Source organism: Oxyura jamaicensis, chromosome 4 (assembly GCF_011077185.1).
Source record: "Oxyura jamaicensis isolate SHBP4307 breed ruddy duck chromosome 4, BPBGC_Ojam_1.0, whole genome shotgun sequence".
Classification (NCBI taxonomy): Eukaryota; Metazoa; Chordata; class Aves; order Anseriformes; family Anatidae; genus Oxyura; species Oxyura jamaicensis.
The window spans coordinates 37018253-37041829 of record NC_048896.1 but is presented as its reverse complement, the minus strand read 5'-3'; the positions used below and the strand labels follow the sequence as shown (position 1 = coordinate 37041829).

The following is a 23577-nucleotide window of genomic DNA, read 5'->3' as shown; positions in this document are numbered from 1 at the left end:
TGGACACTATCACTGATTTCTACTCACCTCCCACAGAAGAAATGCAGCCAGCCAAGGCTGTGCAAACATGGCTATTTTTCATAGTACAGAATTAAGACACCCAATACATCTAGGTCAGCATCACTCTGATGTTACCATTGCCAAAGGTTTATCTTCAGTATTAAAAAAAAAATCGTGCTTTCACAGTAACTTTGTGAAATACAACTAAGCTTATAAAACTACCAAGTCATTTTAATCCAAAATGACATCATATCCATCAAACTTCTTGTTTTCTGCATAGCAGACACCGCTTGTCTGAAGTGTGCAGGAAAGCGTATCTGGGAAATTTAATTCCAGTCTCAGAAACAAACAACAAAATTAAAAGTATAGTAAACATTGCCTAATCTGCCTAAGAATTTATTGGAGCGCTGGGTGCTTTATTTGTAGACTGCATTTAATTTTCATGAAGATAAAGGAACTAAAAGAACTCAAACTACACAGTCACATCCCTGTCTATGCCTGCACCCTCAGTAACTCAGTACCCCAGCTATTTTGATTTTAGACTTCCAGTTTTGTGGTAACGTGGGTAGCATAAATATTGATGGTTTAATCTAAGGGGACTGATATCAAATACCTAACAGGTGAATTGACAACAAACAGTTTGTTTTTCTTTAATTTCCATTCACTTATATGCTTGATTGAATTTTTTAACAGTAGATGCAGAAAGTAGTCCTCAATCAGTAACGGAGAAGCCTGATGAAAGGCCAGCTTTGGGACTACGTTACAACAAATCAGACATACTCAAGAGGTCAGCAGTAAAAATGATCCTGCACTCCATGAGAAGAATTGGAAGTAATGGGGATTCTTCAGAGAAGGAAAGAAGAAAAACATGATAATCAGTCTTCAGGAACATAAAACGCTGCTGTAGCAAAGTGTGCTAAGGTATTTTCACTTCACTAAGGGCAAAAGGCAGAGAATTCAGATAGTGTTGGAGGAGCGTGGAACTTTCAAACTCTAGTTTGACCATGGGTGTTGTGGTCCTCGAGATTTTTAACATTTTAATTCCATGAATAGGCAAGGAACAGCTAGGGCATGAAGTGCCCAGCCCTAATTTCTACTATTCTGTCATCAAAACCCAACAACTGCCATTCCAAACAGCGGAAGAAGCCTCAAGTTCACATGTGTATTGGTACAAAAGACCACACCTGTAAGACTTGTTCTGTAATCAAGCAGCTTCTAATTCAGCTGAAATGATTAGAATGCAATATATGCTGTCCCCTTTTAATCAAAATAGGTGCACTAAGTCCTTAGGAATGAAATTAGAGATGTGTGGCAAGAGTTTCTTCCAACTTCTGAACAAAATAATTAAATGTATTAATATAAAAAGTTCCAAGGGCAAAGAATCTAAAATTCCTACGAGTACAGCATTTATGACCATTGTTTCAGCATGTATTGTATTTGAATTAAATTCTGAACGTAGGGACAACATGCAAACTGTAATCAAATATTAAAGAACATATCATTTCTTAACTTTTGCTGCATCCTAAACAAGCTTAAAAGCATTTGTTATATTTACCTAGATCCACAAAAAGTTGCTTGTCTCCTTCTTTATCATTTACTATTAGAAAGGAAAATTCGTGATTTTCTCCATGGTGTGATGTTTCTATTTCCTTTGCTTGATGAGCTGGCCAACCTTTGGAAGCATCTTCAGCTGCTGTGAGGTTTGTAAGAGAACCATCTGCTTCAACTGTTGATGAAGAACACTGGAAAACACGTTCTGCTCCTTCTTCTGGAATCACAGAGGCAGCATTACCCTCCATTAACCTTATGGCAGGCTGCAAAATGGTTCTCACAAAGTTACCTTAAAAAAAACAAAAACAAAACAAAACAAAAAAACAGGTAACTCTGTGACTCAAGAAAGAACTTAATAGTTCCTGTGCAAACATTTTCAAAATAGCCAAGATGGAAGTGGTTGTAGTTGCTTGGGTTTTCTTTCCCTTCTGGGATTTTTTTTTAAAAAACCTTTTAGACCAGCCCAGTGCACAATCTTCTTCTGGCTAGTAAATACGAAACCCATGCTTGGCAATAACTTATACCTTTTTTTTTTTTAATTTTCCAACATAAGAAAATAAACAATTCTGTGCGTATTAATTGTGACATATGGCCACAATCCTCCCATTTGCAATTTAATTTCCGGGAACAGAGAGAACGGAGAAATTAGCTGGTTTGAAAATAACCTCATTAGGAATAAAGATAAAATAGTGAAACAGAAATGCATAGGCTGTCACTGCAATTTCCCTAGCCAAACCTCTGAACCAAAATCTCAGTTAAAAGTGCAAAAATGAAACAAAGGTCTTCTGTGGCTTTCAGATAATTTCTCCTACCCATCCTGACGCTTGTACCATTGCAGTTACAAACTCTGACAGACAAGATCTCAATTTTAAGCCATCATTTTGTGCATGACTCCTGACAAAATGCTTATGAAATGATATTACTGAAGACATGACCGTTCATCTTCCAGAATGACCAACATTGCAATGATGAATTTAAAAACAATTGAATGTGCCTGAAAAATATATTAGCTCTTTTAAGTTAAATATTAGACCAGAATCTTCATGTCACATCAAAGAATATAGATATATTTCATAAAGATTCTGTGAGGTTACTTTATGAAATTGTCTGCATTTCTAGATATATACTACAGCAAAGTATTTTGCACACAGAATAAAGCTAAGCTTTAAGCCAGGTTTGTCAAATAGGTTACTAAAACACCCCAAACACACCAAAAGTCTCGACTGTAATATTACTGATATCTTACACAGATTTAACCAACATATCACAATTATAAAATGGATTTGTACCATGACTTCAACGTTTGTTAAAAAGGCAAAGGCAGAACATGCATACACAATCTAAATACATGCTTTAGTCTGGTAGTAAACATGTCAAATTCACTTAACAGTGGAGACACAAAACACTTAGCTAATGGACTAGAATAAATAGTTCAAGCTTCTACTGAGAGAACTGACTAATGCAATTTAGTTATCGGGATCACAGGCTAAAATTGCTGTCATACCGAATTATTTATCATCCATGTATTACATAAGAGTTTTCTAGTGGCACAGGAGTTAAAGACCATACTTTTGAAATACAAATTGGAATGATCCTAAGTCTTTTGTGTTCGTAGCTGTCGCTACAGTGTCACGTAACAAACAATACTTCTGTTATAGGGACACAGATTGCACTGCTCCTAATAATGAAAAATAGTTTTTTAACATTAAAAAAATAGGTCTGAGAAATCCTGTTGCCTTTGTGTTGAAGGATCTGAATTTTGCCTTGGGGTGATGTTCAGGCCATGAACTTTGTCTGTATATTACAAGTATTACAGGGGAAAAAAATGTACATGCACACAGACCTACAAGATCCAGCCTCTCCTTACAGTTTGTTTTACTCCTCCAGTTGTTCATGTTGACAAGACCTTTCATATATGATTTCTCAGAGCAACACATACGTGTTGACCCCAAACCCTTTGATTCAACAGTACATGTGTTATCTACACAGAATGACTAGACACAAAAGAAAGAGTAAGATTTTCTTTAATGCTTTACGGGGCTAGAAAGAAACCTGGAACACAACTAAAAGCAAAGAGCCCATCTTCCAGTATTTCAAAAGTATGTTCAAAATGCTCCTGTGAAGTATGGAGGTATTATTATACTTTTTTTACAAATGTAGTGAAGACAACCCTGAACTGACAATTTTTTGTGCTGGAGTTGCTCTGTGCCATCAAATCCCAACTTACATCAACAACTAAAATTGCTTTCAGCTTTCTCTGAACCATGTTTGTAAGTACTCGTGGCTTGAAGCCATCTTTGTCCTGACTTTCTGACCCTGTGCAGACCACAAACCAGCTGTACTTAGAGTCAATAATCTTAACTTTAATTGTTAAGATTTACATGAATCTGAAAATTAATCAATTACTGTACAAAAAAAAAATCCCAGCCAAAACCCAGTCTTGCCTGTGGTTTTGCAAATAAAGCACGGAGACACAAATAAGTTATGTTTTTACAAATGCAAATGATAATTATAGAAAAAGGAAGGAGAGGATGAGTTGAGGAATGTGAGACTAAATTAACCAGAAACAGTATTTTTTGCTGGGAATACATGGTTGTTTTCACATGTAATTCAATTAAAACAAATATTCAAATGTAAGATGCCTCTGTGAAAAGTCAAAACTTAACCTTTTACTTCTAGTTTACAAGGGAAAAATACATACTTACCAACATGAATATTATTCTTAAATACAGTCTTGTGGGGTAGGAATATTAAGTGTCGACTAAATTTTTCATCCGTACTGGAATCTAAATTCAAGACGTCTTTGGCTGAACAGTTAACATCATAAAGTTCTTTCAACTTTTGGCTGACAAGCTGAAAATTATATAAACATTCATTAGGCTGTTTTCTTTAGCATTTTTAACAGTAGTGTCTATAAAACCTAAAACAAATGCAGAGTCTACATTTTTTTAATCTTTTTTTTTTCTCATTTTGATACAAGTAACTCAAATTAACTCCCAATATGCAAATTTTTAAAGAAATTTGACATATATTGTATCTTCTGAATTGAACAAATCACTGAATATACTAACAGTGATGAGGTAAGCAGCTTTTCAGGTCAAGGTCTAATGTAGTGGCTCTATCCCTATTTTTCTCCCCCCCCACAAAGCAGTTCGCACCCACAGTGACATTAATTCTAAGGCAAGCTTACCTAGTATCTACCATAGAGGCTAAATAGAAGAGTGAACTAGCACACCAACACTTCATTTTAAAAGATCCAACGAACAGTAAACAAGCAGAAGACAATAGATGTTCAGCTCTAAAAATCTGCTATAAGCTAAATGTGATTACTCATGTTTAGGACTGGGATTCAGAACCTGAGAGTTTGGAAGTTTATGACTATAGCATCTCATGTCCTCCCCAACCAGCAAATCCAAAGATCTCTTCCGAAGCCTAGGAGTATCTAGATTTGAGAACTGACCCACAACGGAGTAAAACCCTGCAGGTTCTTTATGAGCTAAGTGTTATTTACGAAGAAGTAACCTCATTCATCTTACTATTTCTGTTCTAGTTAGAGACACCAGATGTCCCACAAATAAACGGCCACTGGCAAAGAGATTTTATTGGAACAGAAGACATTCTTCTAAAAAGCAGCTTTATTTTCCATCTCTGACGTATCGCAGTTGCAGTGCGTCTCGTTTTCCAGATGAATTTGCAATAGGATAGAAGTTTGCACTACTTAATAAAATTTATAATTAGCAAACATATTTAACTTTAGGTGTCAAAATTGATGACTACAGTCACCCGATGCTCTCTACATCATAATTATATCAGCTATAATGAAATTCCATCTGAAGGTGTCTTAACATTAGGAGGAATTAATCTAAGCCTTGATATATGATTGCACCTGTTAGAAAAGGAAATGATTTGCAGAATATCCAAATAAACTTTTATTGGTACTATTCTGAAGAATAACTAAACACTCCTTCAGTTTGACAGCTTTGAAGTAGCAGAGCACATAAAACAATCTGCAAACCATAACAGTAAACCTACAGTGAATACAAGCATTCCAACAACCATCATGTGCTAGTATTTCCTTTTGTATAAACGGGCAACCCATGCTTTAATTAACACAGTACTTTTCACTTCTTTAAAAATGCCCTATAACTCTATAATCCTTATTCGTTTTACTACAATAATCAAGATAAGGCGGTAAATACTTTGGCTTTATATTAAACCAACAACACATTCAAATTAGTCTACATGACTGTTCCAGTTTACCTCAATTAACTTTGCAACCATACTCTTGCCGTCTGCACCAGGATTTGCTGCTTTGTAGAACTCCAAATCAAAATAAAGTTTGCAAGCATCTTTTTCAGGAATCACCTCATAGCAATGCATAAGACTTGTTTTTTTATAACCTTGGCTAAGGAAAAAAAAAAAAACACAAATTACAACCACTCATGATAAGCATTATGCATACCTATCAACTGCAAACACCAGCCCACACGTGCTACACAATGTTTTATCTCTTAGTCAGATTACATAGATTTTTTTTTTTCAACTAAATTAAAAATTAAGAAAGCTTAATCTTCTTTTCAAATGGAGAAAAAAAAATCTATAGTTCATGCAAACATTGACTCTTACATTTCTTTTACTTCAAAACCAGGTATTTTATTGTAAAACAAAAATTGGAAAAAAATGTTCAGCCAATTTTCAATACCTGAAACTGCACCATGTAAAAGCAAACGCATAAAATGGTAATTGGACATTTATATTAATACCAATTTAAATTGATATGACTAATCGTAGAAATATGTTTGCATCATTTGTTGACAAGATCCCCTGAGGAAAGCTGACAGTAAAAGCAAATCTACTACTATTAGATTTAAGCTCAGTAGATGGGGTCCTTAATTCACAGAAAATAGCAGTTTGCAGCTCAAAAGAAAGTTGAAATCACTGTAGAATAGATTGGATTGGCATTATTAAGATTTTCCCTATGGCCAAGATCAAACCTTGGGCAGCCCTTTACAGCTGTGCTACTCTGAATAAGACTGACCTATCCCCCAGTAAAGTAAAGCGTACTTTTTCAAGTACTTACATGTAATAAAACCAAAGCTCTTTGTATGTTGTCACGAGGTAAAACCTCTGTCCATTTTTTGTGTTCTTTTCCAAGGCAAACACATGAACATCCTTTGTAAAGAAAAACATTGAAGGTTTTATTTTTTTTTAATTACTATTCAGAAAACTAATTAAACTCTTCAAAAGTTCCTATTTGACATTCATTTCTTTGGTCAAAGGTTAGTTAATATTAGGAAACTAAGCAGCAGATCACTTATCCTTTTTTGACCTAAGTAGCATTTGTTACATGACTAAAAATGTGAAGTTTTTCTTTGCTGTGCATTCACATAATTTCTGTTTTCTCAGTGGTCTCTTTTTTTTTTTTTCCTGAACACCAGCGAGTACCTCTAATGCGAGGAAGAACAATGTCCTAAAACAAACACTGTAATGGGTGTGATGGCAACGTATGGCTTTATAGCAAATAGTCTTTAGACTCTATGTTATTTAAAACTAAAAATAGAAATCCAAAACCAAAACAAACCAGAACAAACAAACAAACAAAAAGCACCACTACCAAGCCAGCGAAAGTACATTCAGGAAAACAGACTCGTGATTACTTGAACACCTAGCACAGCAGGAAAAAAAATTATATGTTGCATTATATTTCTTTAAAATTGACAGTTTGAAAAGTATTAAATATAGGGAACTGAAAACAAAGGATACATTTTACACAGCGTATTTATTTGGATCATTACTTCCCAGCATCTTGCTACTCTGATGCCAGTAGAGTTGCATTGTTCTTTTAGTCTCTGCCTCCTGTCAATCTTTTTATCTTCCTCATTTTCTCCTCTTTCTTCCTACCCAATTCACTTCCTTCCCATTCTCCTGCTACCTTCCTTATCTTCAGAAGGAAATAATCACTACAATGTTGCCAAAAAAACACTTCTACTGTTAGAGGTTAACTCCACGTCTCAATTCTTATGTTACAACTAGTACTTAGAGCTACCTCCAGTATAGCATGATCTACAAAGGCAGGAAAGAAAAATAAAAAATAATGTCTCATGATTGCAAAAAAGGGATTTTGCAATCTGATAAAGACTTCACTGTTAACCAACTTTTTTAATCAAGATCATCCTTGAAAGTATCTGAAGCACAGAGACATTCACCTGACATAATTTACCTCTTTGCAGGTTTTTACATAGCTGAAAGCTTCAGCCTGCCGACAAAATATTTTCCAAACAGAGGATGGCTGAAAGGGGGACAGCTTTGGTCTATAAACTGCAGGAAGTGGGTTTCTTTCATAGTGAGATGCTAGCTCTTCAACTTTCCTCAGCCTTTCTTCCCATTTTCTCTTCATTTGTCCTAAAGCAATTAAAAATAGATCAATATCAATTTTTGGGATTCACTTTTAATATATTCTATACCCACTGTTGCTTTTAATTCCATTTTTGTTGAGCACACTTTATTTAACTAAGAGTATCCAACACCCCAAATCAGTGCCCAACCTTGCTATGATACTCTTCTCTACATTAAATCTTCTCACGCAGTTTTGGAAGGTAATTTATTTTCATATTATTTTCACCTTTGTTACTGATCCGTAATACGTTCACACGCTTTAAAACCTCACCTTCTATACAGTTCCTTGCAAATTTCAAATGGCAATCCTATCTCTTTTCACGAAACAGCATGTGATGCAGTACTTCCTATCACGCGACCTTTAAACTCTTAGTCATATGAAGTAATCCAAATACTACAAAGTCATGTAGTAAAGCAGAAAAGCAGATGAGCGTAACACACGTATCGCTACTTTTAAGTGTCATTAACTATCTTCTGGGAAAATTCATTGCCCATCAGCACTTCTGCAAATGTCTGAGAGCATTGCTAAGAAACTGTGAAGCAGAGCAGGAGGAGCGAGAAGTAAAGAAGATTAAAGGTGCATTTTTTGTTCTGCTTGGCTTAACCGCTCATCAACCCTTGTTCTCAAAACAACAATCTCATTGCGATGGAAGAATAAAAATGAAACTTAATGATCCGTAAAAGTGTTCTAACCTTAACAAGATGGATCCACAAGGCGAGTTTACATATTTAAATATCCTTCTGGGCTCCAAAGCCCAGATTACAAATTCTCTGAATCCTGTTCCAAGTTTTCCACAGAAAAGTTTCCTGGACACCTACATTACCATCCACGGTACACTTACGCCTGCCTGTGTTTTGATCATTTAGTGCCTTTGTCAAGTCTTAAATAATGGAATGCCTTTTTATTTTTTCCCTTTTATAGGGGTCAAATATTATCTCTACAGATCTTATCAGACTGCTGACCTATGAATTTCCTCCACTCCTTTCCTATTAGTTCCTTCTTTGGATACGAAAAGTGAAATTATACAGCAACCAGTATTTCTCAGAAGTGCTAGCAGAACCTTTAGTTTCCTTTTGATGTTGTCAGTTGTGCTATAAGTTAACTGGGTGCAAAAGCACAATGGACATTGCCTAGATCAGAACTTTCCCATCAGGTGACGATTAAAATTAGGGAGGTAAAGGAGAATTCCCATAATTCTGAACACATTTTAAGCTTCCTACTTAGATCAGTACATTCTTTGGCAAAAACACAGCTGCTGGAAGGGTATGTGTACCTGGGTGAAGATTGATGGCCTTACTTTAAGCTGAGATCTGTCGCTGTCACTTCAAGTCCAACTGGCTCTTGACTTCCCAGCAGTCTAACGTGTCAGGTTTTTCCATGGTAACTTTACTTCCTGTATCAACTATACCTAACATACCATCTATTTAGGGCATGTACAATTTGCACACACCAACTAATAAGACTCCGGAGTTTATCAGGAAATTCCCACTTTGTTTTGGTCACTTCTGGCCCAGCAGAAGCAAGAGGAAGAATTATTTTTATTTCACTTGCCAGAAAGAAATTTTGTCACCAACATTCAATTCAGCAGAATGATAGCAAGAAGACACTGGGAAAATACAGCTTGGGGGAGATGACTTAATAAATGTGCTATTTCATTTCCCCCTTTGACGAAAGACTGCTTTTTTGTGATGAGAACACAGCACATCTTGTATTTCTATACCTTCGACTTGTTTTATTTTTGGTAAATGAATGAACTCACCATTTCAGACATGGCCATTTTCTCCCTCTTGCTACAGGCAAAAGACAAACACAAAGGCATAATTTCATCATACACAACCCTATGTTTTTGTAAAAAAATAAAACCCATACTCAAAAAACTGTAATGCTTATGGACAAAACACTATCCACACCTGCTTCAAAATGAAGCTTAAAGATGCAAATCAACTACTATTTAAAACAGCGTATTTACATTGGCTTCCTGGCCTGCGTGACTCAAGCAACATATCTGTATGGCAGAAATTCATTGCCCTCAAAACCAAGAAATATGGACCTTAAAGTTCATGATGAAGCTGAAACTAGTCTGCGGGTTCAAAGAGCTATTGTGACCCATAGTGTAATCTTAAACTGAAGAAAACACGGAAATCTCAGGGAAAACAAGGAGACTAGCGGCTCTGAGCTAGCAGAACCAAGGGAGATAAGGGACGAAAGCTAAAAAACAAGGAGAAAAACAGCTGAAGGAAGATTCCAGACTGATCTGTGGCAAGCTTTTGCTCCTTAAGGGTCATTAACTTATTAAAAAACACACTAATTGAAATGCTAGTGCATGCAAATGTGGGATTTGGTGTGTCCCACCCCCCGCTGGTCCTCTGGAATGCAGAGACTCAACAGAGATAAGGTAGGAGAGCTACAACCACCACTGAAAAGTAGCCAGAGATAGTCTCACAAGTTAGCTGTGTATAAATAACAGTGATTCAAGTCAGAGGGGTGCTTGCTTTGTGAAAGCACCTCATTCTGCAGAAGTATAATTAAATACTTAATTAAAATACCTTCGTGGGGATTCTGAGTCTGTGCGCTTTATTGGATAGATGCACCAGGCACAAACCTACAGGTAATACTTTTGGCATCCAAGCTGGGACCCCCAAATTAGCTTTGCTCCGTCCAGCTTGTCAGCATCGGTGCCAGAGGGGAGGATGCTAGAGGCCAAGAGCACCCTAGTGATTTTACTGGGGTCTGGCTTCGACCCTCACAAAGTCTGGGGCCAGCAAGTGGCACAATGGCACAAGGCTGTGAGGAATCCACCAAAAGTCTGGGGATTAACGGGAAGTCACTGGACTGGTGAGCACAGTTTGTATCTTCCTATGGGTATTTGCAGAGTGGATTGTCAGCCACCCAGGTAGGTGCTGTGGTTTAGCAAGAACAGGAGATGGCCCCATGAGCTACCTGACTCAATTCCCCCCTTGGAGGAGGAGGTTCAGTTATTGGTACCCTCAGCACCACTGATGCATAACCCAGAAGTCTCCCCTGTTTTTGAGACTTCTGTGGGGATATAAAGAGGCCAACCCGGGGGTTGGATTTCCAAGGTTTCTGCTAGGACATCGCACACCTCCTGAGGCTCAAGCTGCAGAGGTTCCTGCGGGGACATTGGAGACCTCTTCTGAGGCCCAGACTGCTTCCAACTGTAGCCTGATAGCAATTCACATCCAGCAGGAGATGGGGCCGGCTATCCAGGCACTGCTAAGAGAAGGAGGTCCTGTTTTTGTTCATTATTCTATTTAACAGATAGTAGCAGTTTAATGGAAAACGGGCAGTGTAAAGCAGGATACGTGGCCACGACCCTTTGGGATGCAGCAGAAGCAAAGTCACTACCTGATAATACTTCAGCACAAAAAGCTGAACTAATTACCTTGACTAAGGCCTTGTGATTAGCAGAGGGGAAGACCCAGAGTGTTTACAGGGACTCTAACTACGCCTTTGGAATTTTGCACGCCCCCGGAGCCACCTGGAGGGAACGAGGGCTACGCTGACTTAGGAGCCAAGGAAGCATCCAGAAGAGCACCAGACCTCCAAGAAGTAACCCCACGCTCCGGAGAGGCAGAGAACAGGGAGAGCCGCGGTCTCCACGCGTGGCCGCCCACCTCCCACCCGTGAGGGACCCCATGCGGGACCCCCCCGCCGCCTGCCCGGCCTCCCCTCCGCACTCACCGCCACAGGCCGGGCCGCCGCCGGGAGGGCCGGGCCGCCCGCCCTCCTGCCCGCCCTTCCCCGGGCGGAGCCAGCGAGGCGCTGAGGGAGGGAGGGAAGGAGGACGGGAGGAAGCCGAGGCCGGACAAAGCGGCGGCGGCCGGGCCGAGGTGAGGTGCGGGGCTCGGGCAGGGCTGGCGGGGGACGGATGGGGAGCCTGCCCCGGGCAGGGCCGGCGGGGGGCGGCCATGGCGCCCCTGAGGGGCCGGCGGCCCCGCTGCGGGAGAGCGCTGGGGTGTCGGCGGGGTTTTCCTCGGGCTCGGGGCAGGGCGTTGTGCGGGCTGGGGGGTGTTTGTGGGGATCTGCACGGATCTGACGGAGCGAGCTTGAATTTTACAAGATCTCCAATGCCCCTCGGGTGGGCTGGCAGCCAGGGGGAGGCGGAGGGGGGCTAGAGCTGCAGCTGGGTTTACTAGGGTAGAGCTGTGCGGGCAGCGGGTTAAATCGTGCCTGGAAAATGGCTCTGCTGTGACCCAGATCCTAACAAAGGCTGGAGTGTGCGCTAGCGGGGAGTCATCCCTGAGCCAGGCTCACGGTGCGGTCCTCACGGTGCTCGGCGCTCATACACCGAGCCGGCAGGACTGGCAGGAGCCTCGGCACACCTGGGGCGCTCACGGCGAGAGGTGGCACGGTAACTTCGTAGAGCACTTGGAAGCCCTGTCCAAGGTATTCTCAGCCTCGGTGGATTGAAGGATGGTGCTGGTAATCCAGGCCTTCATCCTCCCATCAGTGATTCTGGGGAGACCTCAGTGCGGCCTTTCTGTACTTAAGGGGTCCTATAAAAAGGATGGAGGGGGACTCTCACTCGGGTAGATAATGACAGGGCAAGGGGGAACGGTCTTAAGCTAAAAGAAGGGAGATTTAGACTAGACATTAGGAGGAAATTATTCTCTCAGAGGCTGGTAAGGCACTGGCACAGGCTGCCCAGAGAAGCTGTGGATGCCCCATCCCTGGAGGTGCTCAAGGCCAGGCTGGATGGGGCTTTGGGCAGCCTGGGCTGGTGGGAGGTGTCCCTGCCCATGGCACGGGGTTGGGACTGGGTGGGCTTTAAGGACCCTCCCAACCCAAACCATGCTGTGATTGCTGTTCTCTAGTTATCATTGCTGGTCAGCAGTGTCAGGTTCAAATACAATACGTGTACCCCTAATAGCCCTGTCAGGCTCCACAGCGTTATCTCTCACAGTGGTGATGGATTAATAGGTGTGGGTGGATGAATAAGGGAGGCTTCCGTCAACTCCCAAAATAAATTCAGGTCTTACTCATTTTGCAGGCTAATGATGATAAATTAAATTTGGTTTGGCTTTGGAAGATTAGAGTGCTGGCCCAGGGTGAGCCCTTTCCAGCAGCCACATCCAGACCAGAAGTAATCATGAAGGCCAGAAGTAATCATGAAGGGCTCTCACAATGCTGGCATGCTTTCATCGGGGGTAGCAGCTTTTGGTGGTGGTGTAACGCCACACAGGAAATATAATGTTGTATTTCAGATTTGTTTAGTTTTTTTGTACAGTCCACTATGTCTTCCTTCCATTATTAAGCATCTAATTATCAGTAATTTTACATTCTACTACGTATAACTGATTTTGCATATCTGCGTTAGCATCACAGCGTTCTGTGTGTGCATAAAATATCTGCTTTCAGTCTTTAACAGTCACGTAGTTATAATATTGCAGTCACGTGGGGTGGAAAACCGTGCCCTTTTGTAATCTTTGAGGGCATGCTTTATGATTCTGGTTTCTGTTTTGGGTATGCATTCTAGCACTGTTTCAATCGCTGCTTTGTCGCAGCTGACATGTAGTGAACATGTGTTGTCTGTCTACTGTGGCTTGCATATTTCAAGACAGTATCAGTAACTAGAGACAACTCGGTTATTTGCTTCCTTTCTTGTCTGAGAAGCTTTGGCATTTTCATCACTGTATTGTTAACTTGTCTCGTAGGGTTCAAAATTCAGACAGAGTGCTTCAAAGAGAAACTTGATAGTTCTCATATGGCGGGGGTGATATATGATAAAGTGAATTTAATTTCATTAGGTCCAGGTAGAGTAAGTCAGTCCAGGCTGGAATGGAGTAAACACATTGCTTTTATTTTGATATGAAGATGATAAAACATTGGAACAACTATTTGTATAGAGCAAAATACATTTTTGGTTACAGGAAGACTGTACTTCATTTCTCATAGCTTGCTGAGCATAGTTCTGGACCTCTGTCAAGCACTGTGGTTTTCTTTAACCACTTAGTGCCTCTAAAGGTCATCGTAGGATCAACTTTACATCCTGTATCTGTCTCATAAGGTTTGTTTGTTTGATTATAATACTTTTTTTTAATACTGAAAAATAGACCATTAAAATAGGCTTCCTAAAAACCTGCATTACATACTCTGCTAGATTAAAGAAAAGCTATTGCTTGCTTTTGCTACTTGATTTATTTATTTATTTTTTAAGTTTCCTGACAGGTGAAAGCTCTTCTTACCTAAGCTTTCAGAGAAAAGAACATCAAGGAGCAGAATAATGGTTTTCGATTAAATCCATAAAGCCCTGTCCTGATTTTTTTTTTCCCTATTCCTAAATACCGTGAGCTCATTCTCTACAGGGACATGTGAATTCTGCTTGACAGAATGATATCACTGCATTACCTCAGCTGAGATGAGGCAATTCTTAGTCAGTTAGAGTCAGCATCATCCTCCAGAGAGCGTTGCTGTTACCCTGACTGGAGCTTGAGAGCAGAAAACACGCATTTAGTGCCTAGCAACAAATCAGGTACCTCTTGGTGGATGCCTTTTGTTCTTTGGAGTGCAGGCGGCTTGGTGTGTTAAGGTGCTCAGAAATCCGTGGATGTTAAAGGTGAGTTGCAGATTATTCTGAAAATGAAGCATACTTATTTTAAATGCCTGTTGTTTTATACTCAGGTTTTCTTCGTTATCTCTCCAGCTTCTGTACAGATGCTTGGACAAGCTCCTCTCAAGATGCAGCAGAATGCAGTGGGCTTTAATGCTTCATTAAACAACTGAAGCTGTAGATTATGAGCTAGGCTTGCAAATGCTTTAGTTAGAAATACTTCTATAGTATCATGCTGCAAAATGCATTTTACATGTTTCAGAAACAAATTACTGTAATTCACTATAATTGTAGTTTCTGCTAGCCGCTTCTGCAAGTTTCATTGTTTCCTTGGCATTGGATCAGGGAGAGCAATTTTAAATTAGGGTTACAAAAGAGGCAAGGAGATAAGTGTTTATTTAAGGTCACTTAAATGTTGAAGATCTTTGTTCCTTACTGTTTGCAACATGAGTTAACGTTTGTGTTATAAAAGCAGTCTCTGCCTGTTCGAGCCTGCTGCTGTTCATCGGTGTTATACCCACTGGGTACTAAAACCAGTCCCTGTAGGGATGCAGCAGTTTGGTTGGAGCCCATCTGACGTGAACCCAAAGCAGCCTGACAATCTGCTTACCCTCCCTAATGCCTCTGCACAATCTCTGTAGGCCAGAGAGTTGTTAGCTTTCCCTATTCTTTAGCCAAGTCTTTCTCCAGGGAGTCTCTGGAAGCCCATGTTGGTTTATGTGATAGACAGGGTGTGACCACAGCTCAGGTAGTCATGTATTTATTTGCTGGCTTACACCAGCGATCCAGGTACTTAAACACTGGTGCTGCAGATCTTCGTGGTGCCAGATAGCCACATAAATAGCTGGGCTTTAGCGGAAGCTGAACACCGTGTCATCGAGGCTATCAGCACCGCTCTCACTACGCCTGCTGGCTAGTTTAGATAGCGGGCTTGCTGCGTGATACTGTGCCTTTTTGTGTGGTGTGTGTCTTCGTTACTGTTGGCAGGCAAAGAACACACAAGCAAACAAGTTGAGGTTTTCCCTGTCTCTCCCAGCGTGGAAGGGCTGGGTTGTGCTCCTCTGCACATAGTGCTCCTCCTGAAGGAGCAGCATGAAGTGCATCGGAATTTGGCTTTAGTCTGGTTGGAGGCTTTCTTTCAAAATAAGGTTTTGTTCAAAAGCCTCAGAGAGAGCTGGGTGAAAGAGGCACAGGAACTCATGGAAGTTGGTCACTGCTGGACCAGGGGGACTTGTGGTGTTCTTCTCAATGAAAGCCTGTGCCCGGGGATCAGAAGCTCTGCTTTTCAGCCACATCTGGCTGTGGAGACACAGATTGTTGCTCAAGACTCATTTCCTGTCAACACTAGTGCTCCTTGCCTAATGGTCAGGCTTAGGGCTGGATCACTGTGGTGCCACAGGGCTCAGGTAGTTGGATTTCCCTTTGGAAATTTTCCCTTTGGTAGTTGAATTTCCCTTTGGCTCGTCTTTTTCCACAGAGGGAACTTCTAAGAGATTAAGATTCGTAGTTAGGCCAAGTGAACCCAGATCGCGGTGCTAGGCAGGCAATGTTAGCACCGTAGACCTACTTTCAACCCAGTGATATTGTATTTAAAGTACATTTCTAAGATAAACTGAAAATGTATTTGGGGAATTTTGTTTCTAGAATAACCAGCTATTTGATGCTTCTGTAATTTGGTTGTCAGACCTGCTCTGTATTGTTATACGATACGATTCCTGTTTTCTCCGTAACACTAAAAAAAAAAAGGCACTCTGTGCAAAGCTTTAAAGAAACCTAACAAAAATTAGGCAATCTGGAGTTATTACGTTGTATGAAGATTAAGTTATATGTTTCTGTTTTCCTATGTTTTCAAGTTGATAATTGAGAGCCACAATGGCAGACGTAAAAGATGGACTACACTTGGGGGAAGATCTGGCAGATGCAAAATCTTTCCCTGGTTCCAAAGGGTAAGTGAGGTACTGCTGTGTTAAGTCACTATGTGTGTTGAGGAATCTTGTGCTGCAGCTGAAGATGAGAACTGTAGTAGAAATGCTATTACCATAATTGACAGCTTTACTTTTAAAACTGTAATAATTAAAATATAAATATATATATACATAGTAAAATTGTTATACTGGCACTGAAAATATACCATCTCTGACGAAACAGGACGTATGTATGTACACGGAACTAAAAAGGAAAACACTAAAGGGGCAGTTAGATTTGGCTTAGCGGTATTACCGAACAGTTAGCTGTGCTTGAAAAGAGAATTCTCTGTCTCACCCTGTGCTGGATGTTCACAGCTTTCCTTGGTCTCCTTCCAGTGCTCACCTGTAGCAACTTGTAGCAGCCAGTGCAGTTGCTTAAACTGAGCTGCTGTAGATCTATGTGTGCAGAAGCACTGTTGCAAGGGGAATTTACAGCAGTGGAAAGGAAGAAAAGAAGTCCTGTTCTTCCTGGTGACAGTCATTACATTGGTGTAGCAGTATGATCAAATTACACCCTCTCTGGGAAGCTGATTTGTTTCTGAAGTTGTTCTTTTTAGTGTTTTAATGAAAAGTTGATTTAAGAACATTACAAACTAGTTGGGGTAGTTGTAGTTGGGGTGCACGTTGAGGCAAAATTACAGCTACATGTAGAGTCTTTATAATTTTCTAGCTTTTGAATATTTACCTGTGGAAATTCAGTGGTAATATGGCTTTTGGTTGGAATTCAGTTCTACACTTACAGTCTTAAACTTTATCTTGCCTCCAGGCACATAGCTACTTAAAGACAATGCTTTAAAAAGATTTCTTCTATGATCATTGGTTTCCTTAAATCACTGTTAGGTATTCTCCTGTGCAAAGGCATTATCATTCTAGCTACAACACTTCCTTGATTCTTTGAATTTTAAGCTTGTTACAAGTTGCACAAAGGATTACTAGAAATACAGATGTCTCCTTTCTTATTTATTTGTGTGTTTGTGGATTTTACAGAGCTAGAAATGTTATTTTATTATTATTATTATTTGGGAGCATAAAGCAGTTTTATTGGTTATTTCAACCTCTGGGCAAGTACAGTCTTCATTTGTCTTAAATCAGATCTATCCATTGATTTCACAGACATAACTCCTATCAAAAAGCAAATCTTACCAATTCTGCTGTTTTTGCTAAAATAATAATTTATTTACTTACATATATTAGAAATTAGTGAAGAGAGAATGGAAAGTAACACTTAAAGGTTGTCTGATTTGTGTACAGAATGAACCTACCTGCTAGCAAGTCTATGGACTCCGGAATTCTGCCAGACTACAGCTACAGAATGGATTATCCAGAGATAGGAGAATGCATTATAATAAACAATAAGAACTTCCAGAAAGATACCGGTAATACTTTGAATTTTTTTATTTATTTTTCTATATTTCATTTAAATTGGTGGCATGTATTATTCTTCAGAATTAAATATGCAGTCCAGTTTTGATTGCATTCTAAAGTTAAGTGGTTTGAATGGGTGTGATTCATTTCAGTGAACTCATCTAAATATGCATAGGGGGAACATGTTAGGGTATAGCTTTAATGGAGAGAAAAAATGGGTGGTGGTGGAAGTCTGTCTTGCCTTTTAGTCATGACTTCTGTTACATAAATTATTTTTTTTTTCTCAATCTTTATATAGATAGGTAAATATAAAAATAAGTGATAGATAAATCTACAAAACATACAGAGAGGGGTGGGGTGAGCATGTATAGCAACACAGTTTTTCTATTAGAGTGGGTCTGGAATAATGGAATAATATTTTAAACTGATGCAGGTATAAGAGAAAATAATTGGGCTGTCTTGGAGCATCATACCAAAATAACATGTGTCTTTTATGTGTAGGACTGTCATCTCGTTCAGGTACGGATGTAGATGCTGCAAGTGTCAGAGAAGTTTTTATGAAGCTGGGATATAAAACCAAGCTTAGCAATGATCTGTCATGCAGGGACATTATTAACGTTTTGAAGAACGGTAAGTTATCACATGATATGAATGCATGTTAAATCCACCGCTGTTTTCAAAACCACCTCTAGCCCTCAAATATCTTCTCCTATGGTTCTTTTACATGATATTTCACATCTCCCCATGATTTATTGCTAAAGATAACATGTATGTCATTGTTTTTACGTTTTTTCATCTTTGTTGTTTCTCCATCTTTTGTGCCATGACTGTCTCAGTCTCGTCTTCCTTTCTCGTCTTCTAAAGAGGGATGGAAAAACATGCTGAAACTTAAATTCAGGCTGATTTATTTTCTGACCTTTGGATCACTGAAACTCTGTGAGTTGGAAAGAAACCTGTTTTTTGGGTAGAATTGGGTAGAAGGGTTCTGTGCTATGTGCTTAGCTGTGCGACCCAAGGGGTATATTATGATTAAGGGGCCAAAATGCAAGTGTGTGGACTGAATTACTCTAAAACAGAAGTAACTCATGTTTTGTTTGACTTGTGAATCAGAACACCTTTATCTCAAGCAAGAACTTCATGCTATTGTTTGTGTTACTCCTGTTTTGTTTGGAGCTGGCTCTATCTAGGCCACCAAATTAAATGGTGCCTGGAAGCGCCCCATAGCCCTGGGATGCAGTCTGCTCTAGTTAACTGTTGGAAGGTTCTCTGGCACAACTGTGGCTCGTGCCTGTTTGCACTCTCCTGGACTGTTCCTGGTCACAGTTCGGCAGTGAAAGTGTTCCAGGGATTATTCCCAACAGCCAATTAGTCTGCAGCAATCCCAGTTTTTAAATATGCACATTTGCTAACACAGATACAGGCCTTTTAGTGACAGAGAAGGCTTTCAGGCACAGTTAATTTGACGCCTGTCTGTTGACAGTAGCTGAAAGTGAAGTCATGTTCTCTGATTCCAGGTTTCTGTCTTACCTGTGGTGTAAAGCCTCCAAATGTACAATATAAACTACAGCCTGACTAGAGATTGCCCCAAACTAGCCTTTTCTGACTCTTCTAGATGCAGTGCTTGTCTTAAGATTATAGAAATACCTAAGTGTGCATTTCATGTGAGGAAAAATAAAAAATAGTTCAGTTTTTCCAAAGTAGAAATTCAGTATTTTGGCAAGCTCTAGAACAGAACATTTCAGTTTTGGGGACATTTTTCATCTACAAACTCTTATATTTACTTGAGGTTCCCTCTAAAAAAAATCCTTTTGTATCCCTTCTTATAAACTTCTTTTTTGTATCTTTTCTTAATTTAAAATAATTGCCTTGGTCATCAGTTTCAGGCAACAAAATACAAAATAACATGTTCTATGTTCTTTACATACCACAGGATGAAAAAAGAAATCTATAAATGTTTTATAGCAAGCTTAAAGGTCTTCAGGTACAAAACTCAGAGGCCTGAATAATGATGCTAGACTTTGATACTAGAGGGCAAGAACAGAGAAGAGTGTATAATTTTAGTACGTAGGTCCCCCAGCAGCCATAACTTTTATGCTACATCCAGTTCCCATGTAATCCAAGTACTTGAAGTGTCCTAGACTGGAAAGAGAGACAAGTCTTCCCTGTCCTTTCCCAAAACCTGGAACTTCCCATCAGTCTGATCCCATAGACCACTACTGTATGAGCGAGGTGTGCCATCTGGACATCAAGACACTGTTCAGAATCATACAGCCAACTCACTTTGTCTCCTCACGGTGTTCGTGGCCTAGTTCTGTGTCCGTGTTTTTACAATGGGTAGGGCTGACCTTTAATTCAGGGACTTCTGTGTTCAAAATTCTGAAGTAAAGCAGGCTGGCTCCTTTTCTTTAGAAGTGAAACTGGTTTGAGGTTTCTACGTGTTGGAATAGTTGTTCTTAATTTAATGAGTTCTGTCATATAGGAAATATCAAATGTTCAAAGCTTTTGGATAAATGCAATAAGTTATGGTATTTCTCTTTTCTTCCAAGTTTCTGAAGAAGACCACAGTAAGCGAAGCAGTTTTGTTTGTGTGTTGCTAAGCCATGGTGAAGAAGGACTCATCTATGGTACAGATGGTCCCCTTGAACTGAAAGTACTAACGAGCCTTTTCAGAGGTGACAATTGTAGAAGTTTAGCAGGAAAACCCAAACTCTTCTTCATTCAGGTGATGTAAAACTGAACAGTGATCTTCAAATCATAAGAACACTTCAAAAAAAAAAAAATTCCCATTAGTTACAAGTACCAAATAGTTAATTATCCCTAAAATTGCTCTTCAGGTTTGGTATTGACTCAGTCCACCCTCTTAGATAGGCAGCATTTGTTATAGCTGAAATTCTTATGAATTAAGGTAATGCAAAATCTTTCTCAATGCTAGCAAATATTTTAGTGAGTTTCTGAATGTACTTTTGAATGAATATCTATTTTAACCAAACTGTGTAGTTAATTTAAATAAATGTTTGTTTCTTTTCTTCTGAGTCTGGTTAGTCTAACACCCTTCGAAGCTGGAAAAAAAAAATCAGTATTCTGATCATTGTTATCACTGCCTTTTTCTCATTTATATTTTATTTTATTTTCCACTCTTTCCAACAAATAGGCTTGTAGAGGGACAGAATTAGATTCTGGTATTGAGGCAGACAGTGGACCAGATGAAATGATGTGTCAGAAAATACCTGTAGAAGCAGACTTCCTATATGCATATTCTACTGCTCCAGGTGAGAAACTTGCAAAGAAAATCTTTGTTTCTGAGACCGTATCTATGTATCAGCTTGTATTGATACTGAAAATGACAGTTTACAGTTTTGTCCATTCAGTATCTGATTATTTTGTTTGTTTGAAAATATGAATTTCAAAATGCAGATTTTCTTCCCTCTGTCTTTTCTTCTCTTTGATTTAATTTCCTTTTGAGTTAGTTGTTACTTTCAGTTCCTACAAAAACAGAAAATAATCTGATTATATGTCTTCCTCACTGGCAAACCCTGAAACGTTCATTTGCTGTAAATTTAGTTAATCTGAGTTGTGCAAATAACAGCAGGAAACAAATGGTATTATTATTTCTGAAGGAAGAGACATCTAAAGATGTATATGCAGAAGTGGTGATAAACACTAGCACATTATCTGTCTGTCAGCTCTACTTTCATCCTAAGCAGAGCAGTGGTGATGGAGCCCTTAGTATGCCCATTACGTCATGAGTTACCAGAAATAAGCTCCAATCTTCAATTCATTCACGTAGACCTGAAGATAGTGTCACTGAAATCCATTCTGCATCTTGGCTCTGTCTGTCCTGTGTCTGTTCCTTCATATATGTGTATTGCATGATAAAATAATAAATGGTTAATGGCTAAGGCTGTTGGAGCAGAAGGTAGTTTTGATTTTCCACCTACTTAACGTTCTCTTAGATTAGAAAAGAATGAGACGGTTAGAAAAATCTTTTGGGTTGAAATTGGAAGAGACTATTAAACCTGATAGTTGATTAGTGGTTTGGGTTTTTATCTGTTTATTTTAAAACCTTATCTGCTATTGGTTACGTTACATTGTTCTGCTGATTGCTATCCTCTCCTATGTCAGAGGCTGCTACATCTGATCATTTTGGTCTCTGTCTTCCATAGGATATTACTCCTGGAGGAATGCAGCTGAAGGCTCCTGGTTTATTCAGTCTCTGTGTAGAGTGCTGAGGGAACATGCAAGGAAACTTGAACTCATGCAGATTTTAACACGTGTAAATCGCAGAGTGGCAGAATACGAATCCTACTCCAATCGGCCGGATTTTAATGCCAAGAAACAAATTCCATGCATTGTCTCTATGCTCACCAAAGAATTTTACTTCCGTTGCTAGAAGAATTGCACCTTGCAGTTGCTCAGTTCATGTTTTTATCTGTAATTTATACACTGTTTTCCTATGGAACACCACTTTTAAATCTGAATTACTGTTCACTACTGTGTGTGGCATAATGAACTATCTTAAAGTTAGAAGTAAAAATTAGAAGTAAACCTTAGTATGGATATGTTAGAAATGCAAAACTGAGTAGCTGAAGCACAGGGAAATTTGAAAATAGTGATCTGCTAATCTGGAATAATCGGGAAGAAGAGACAGAAAAAAGGTCAAATCACTTACTGAGACCTACTTGGTGCTACATTTCCCTCCCAGAAGGAGCAGGGAAAAGAAACAGTTCTTGTAGATGTAGTTTGGTTCCATATCTTTGCCAATAAGAAGATTCTGAATGTGGTATGTTTGCTAATGACGGTAATATGATAAGCGTCATCATTTCTTTTTCAAAAACTCGTGAAGTTTAGGTTATAAACTAGCCTGAACATATTTTATAACTTAAGAAACAAACTGTGGAAAATGGTCATTTCATTTTTTACATACAATTAGGAAGCATATGTAGTATAAATTCAACTTTCTCTTGATATTTTATAACACTTTGTATGAAGTATCGGGTAAAGTAACTTTATCAACACGGTATCTGTTTCAAAACAATTCTGTATTTCTGGCCTTGAAGCTCAGTGACTTAAGGGACCTGTCTTCCAAAATGCCTTTTTTTTTTTTTTTTTCAGCTCCCTAGGAAAGGATGCCTAATACAATTTGGTCATATTTGAGGCCACAAGATTCAGTGCAAAAGGAAGTCTGCATTCTGAGTAGGCTGATTTCCTCTTTCTGGTCATAAATTAGTGTAGGTCTGCTTTCTGCTGTGCACATACCACATAATCTTTATAAAACCTAGATATACGGTACTGGAGAGATTTCCTTTGTTTATTATCAATTGGGTTAATTATTCATGTCTTTTATAAGACTTTAGCTGAAGTATGTTAACAAATAGTAAATTTAAATCTCTTGATTTTGACTGAATTTTCTGGAATAAGCTTTTGGTAAATTGTAAAAAAAAAAATAATTATAGTTGTGGTGATGTTTCAGCTTGTGGCAGTCTTATGATGAACAAAGGAAGACAATGGTAAATGACTATAGGGTGCTTGCAAAACAAGACTTAAAACTCTTTAAATTGTGCAGCATAAACAAAGTTAGCAAAATGATGTTTGCTTCCAGAGGCATTTTTTTATCTTAAATTAAATATTGTTACCTCAATTGTATAATGTTTTTCTATATGTATGATTTGTTTAGGATCTGACAGTTTTTGCAAATTAATTTTAACTTGAATTACATCCATTTTTCT

At 39.1% G+C, this 23577-nt stretch overlaps 2 protein-coding genes and 1 long non-coding RNA gene across 5 annotated transcripts in view; 2 read left to right on the top strand and 1 right to left on the bottom strand.

Annotated features, from left to right (window-relative positions):
- Nucleotides 1–11728, bottom strand: part of PRIMPOL (primase and DNA directed polymerase) — a 16122-nt gene extending 4394 nt beyond the window's left edge. Inside the window, exons 1-6 of one of the 3 annotated variants that reach the window (XM_035323827.1) lie at nt 11666–11728; nt 7772–7953; nt 6632–6723; nt 5812–5956; nt 4257–4404; nt 1556–1840 (exon numbers count right to left, since the gene is read on the bottom strand). In XM_035323827.1, coding sequence (XP_035179718.1) covers nt 1556–1840; nt 4257–4404; nt 5812–5956; nt 6632–6723; nt 7772–7948 — 847 coding nt within the window. In that variant the 5' untranslated portion in view covers nt 7949–7953; nt 11666–11728. The other 2 variants (XM_035323829.1, XM_035323828.1) reach the window with 2 other exon arrangements.
- On the top strand, nt 1296–23577 carry LOC118165642. Its single transcript, XR_004750152.1, has 3 exons — nt 1296–1308; nt 7070–7075; nt 22390–23577. It is a non-coding gene; the product is annotated as an uncharacterized LOC118165642 (long non-coding RNA).
- On the top strand, nt 11754–23320 carry CASP3 (caspase 3). The gene is made up of 7 exons (XM_035323831.1): nt 11754–11799; nt 16373–16465; nt 17738–17862; nt 18353–18481; nt 20398–20573; nt 21003–21120; nt 22015–23320. The coding sequence occupies exons 2-7, from the start codon at nt 16392–16394 to the stop codon at nt 22239–22241; spliced, it is 849 nt and encodes a 282-aa protein (XP_035179722.1). The 5' UTR covers nt 11754–11799; nt 16373–16391; the 3' UTR covers nt 22242–23320.

What these genes read in the sequence shown, in the direction of transcription:
- CASP3 (XM_035323831.1), top strand. Translation starts at nt 16,392, where the DNA reads ATGGCAGACGTAAAAGATGGACTACACTTGGGGGAAGATCTGGCAGAT. An exon ending in GAACTTCCAGAAAGATACCG is followed by an intron (nt 17,863 to 18,352) that starts GTAATACTTTGA and finishes TTTTATGTGTAG; the next exon opens with GACTGTCATCTCGTTCAGGT. An exon ending in CCAAACTCTTCTTCATTCAG is followed by an intron (nt 20,574 to 21,002) that starts GTGATGTAAAAC and finishes TCCAACAAATAG; the next exon opens with GCTTGTAGAGGGACAGAATT.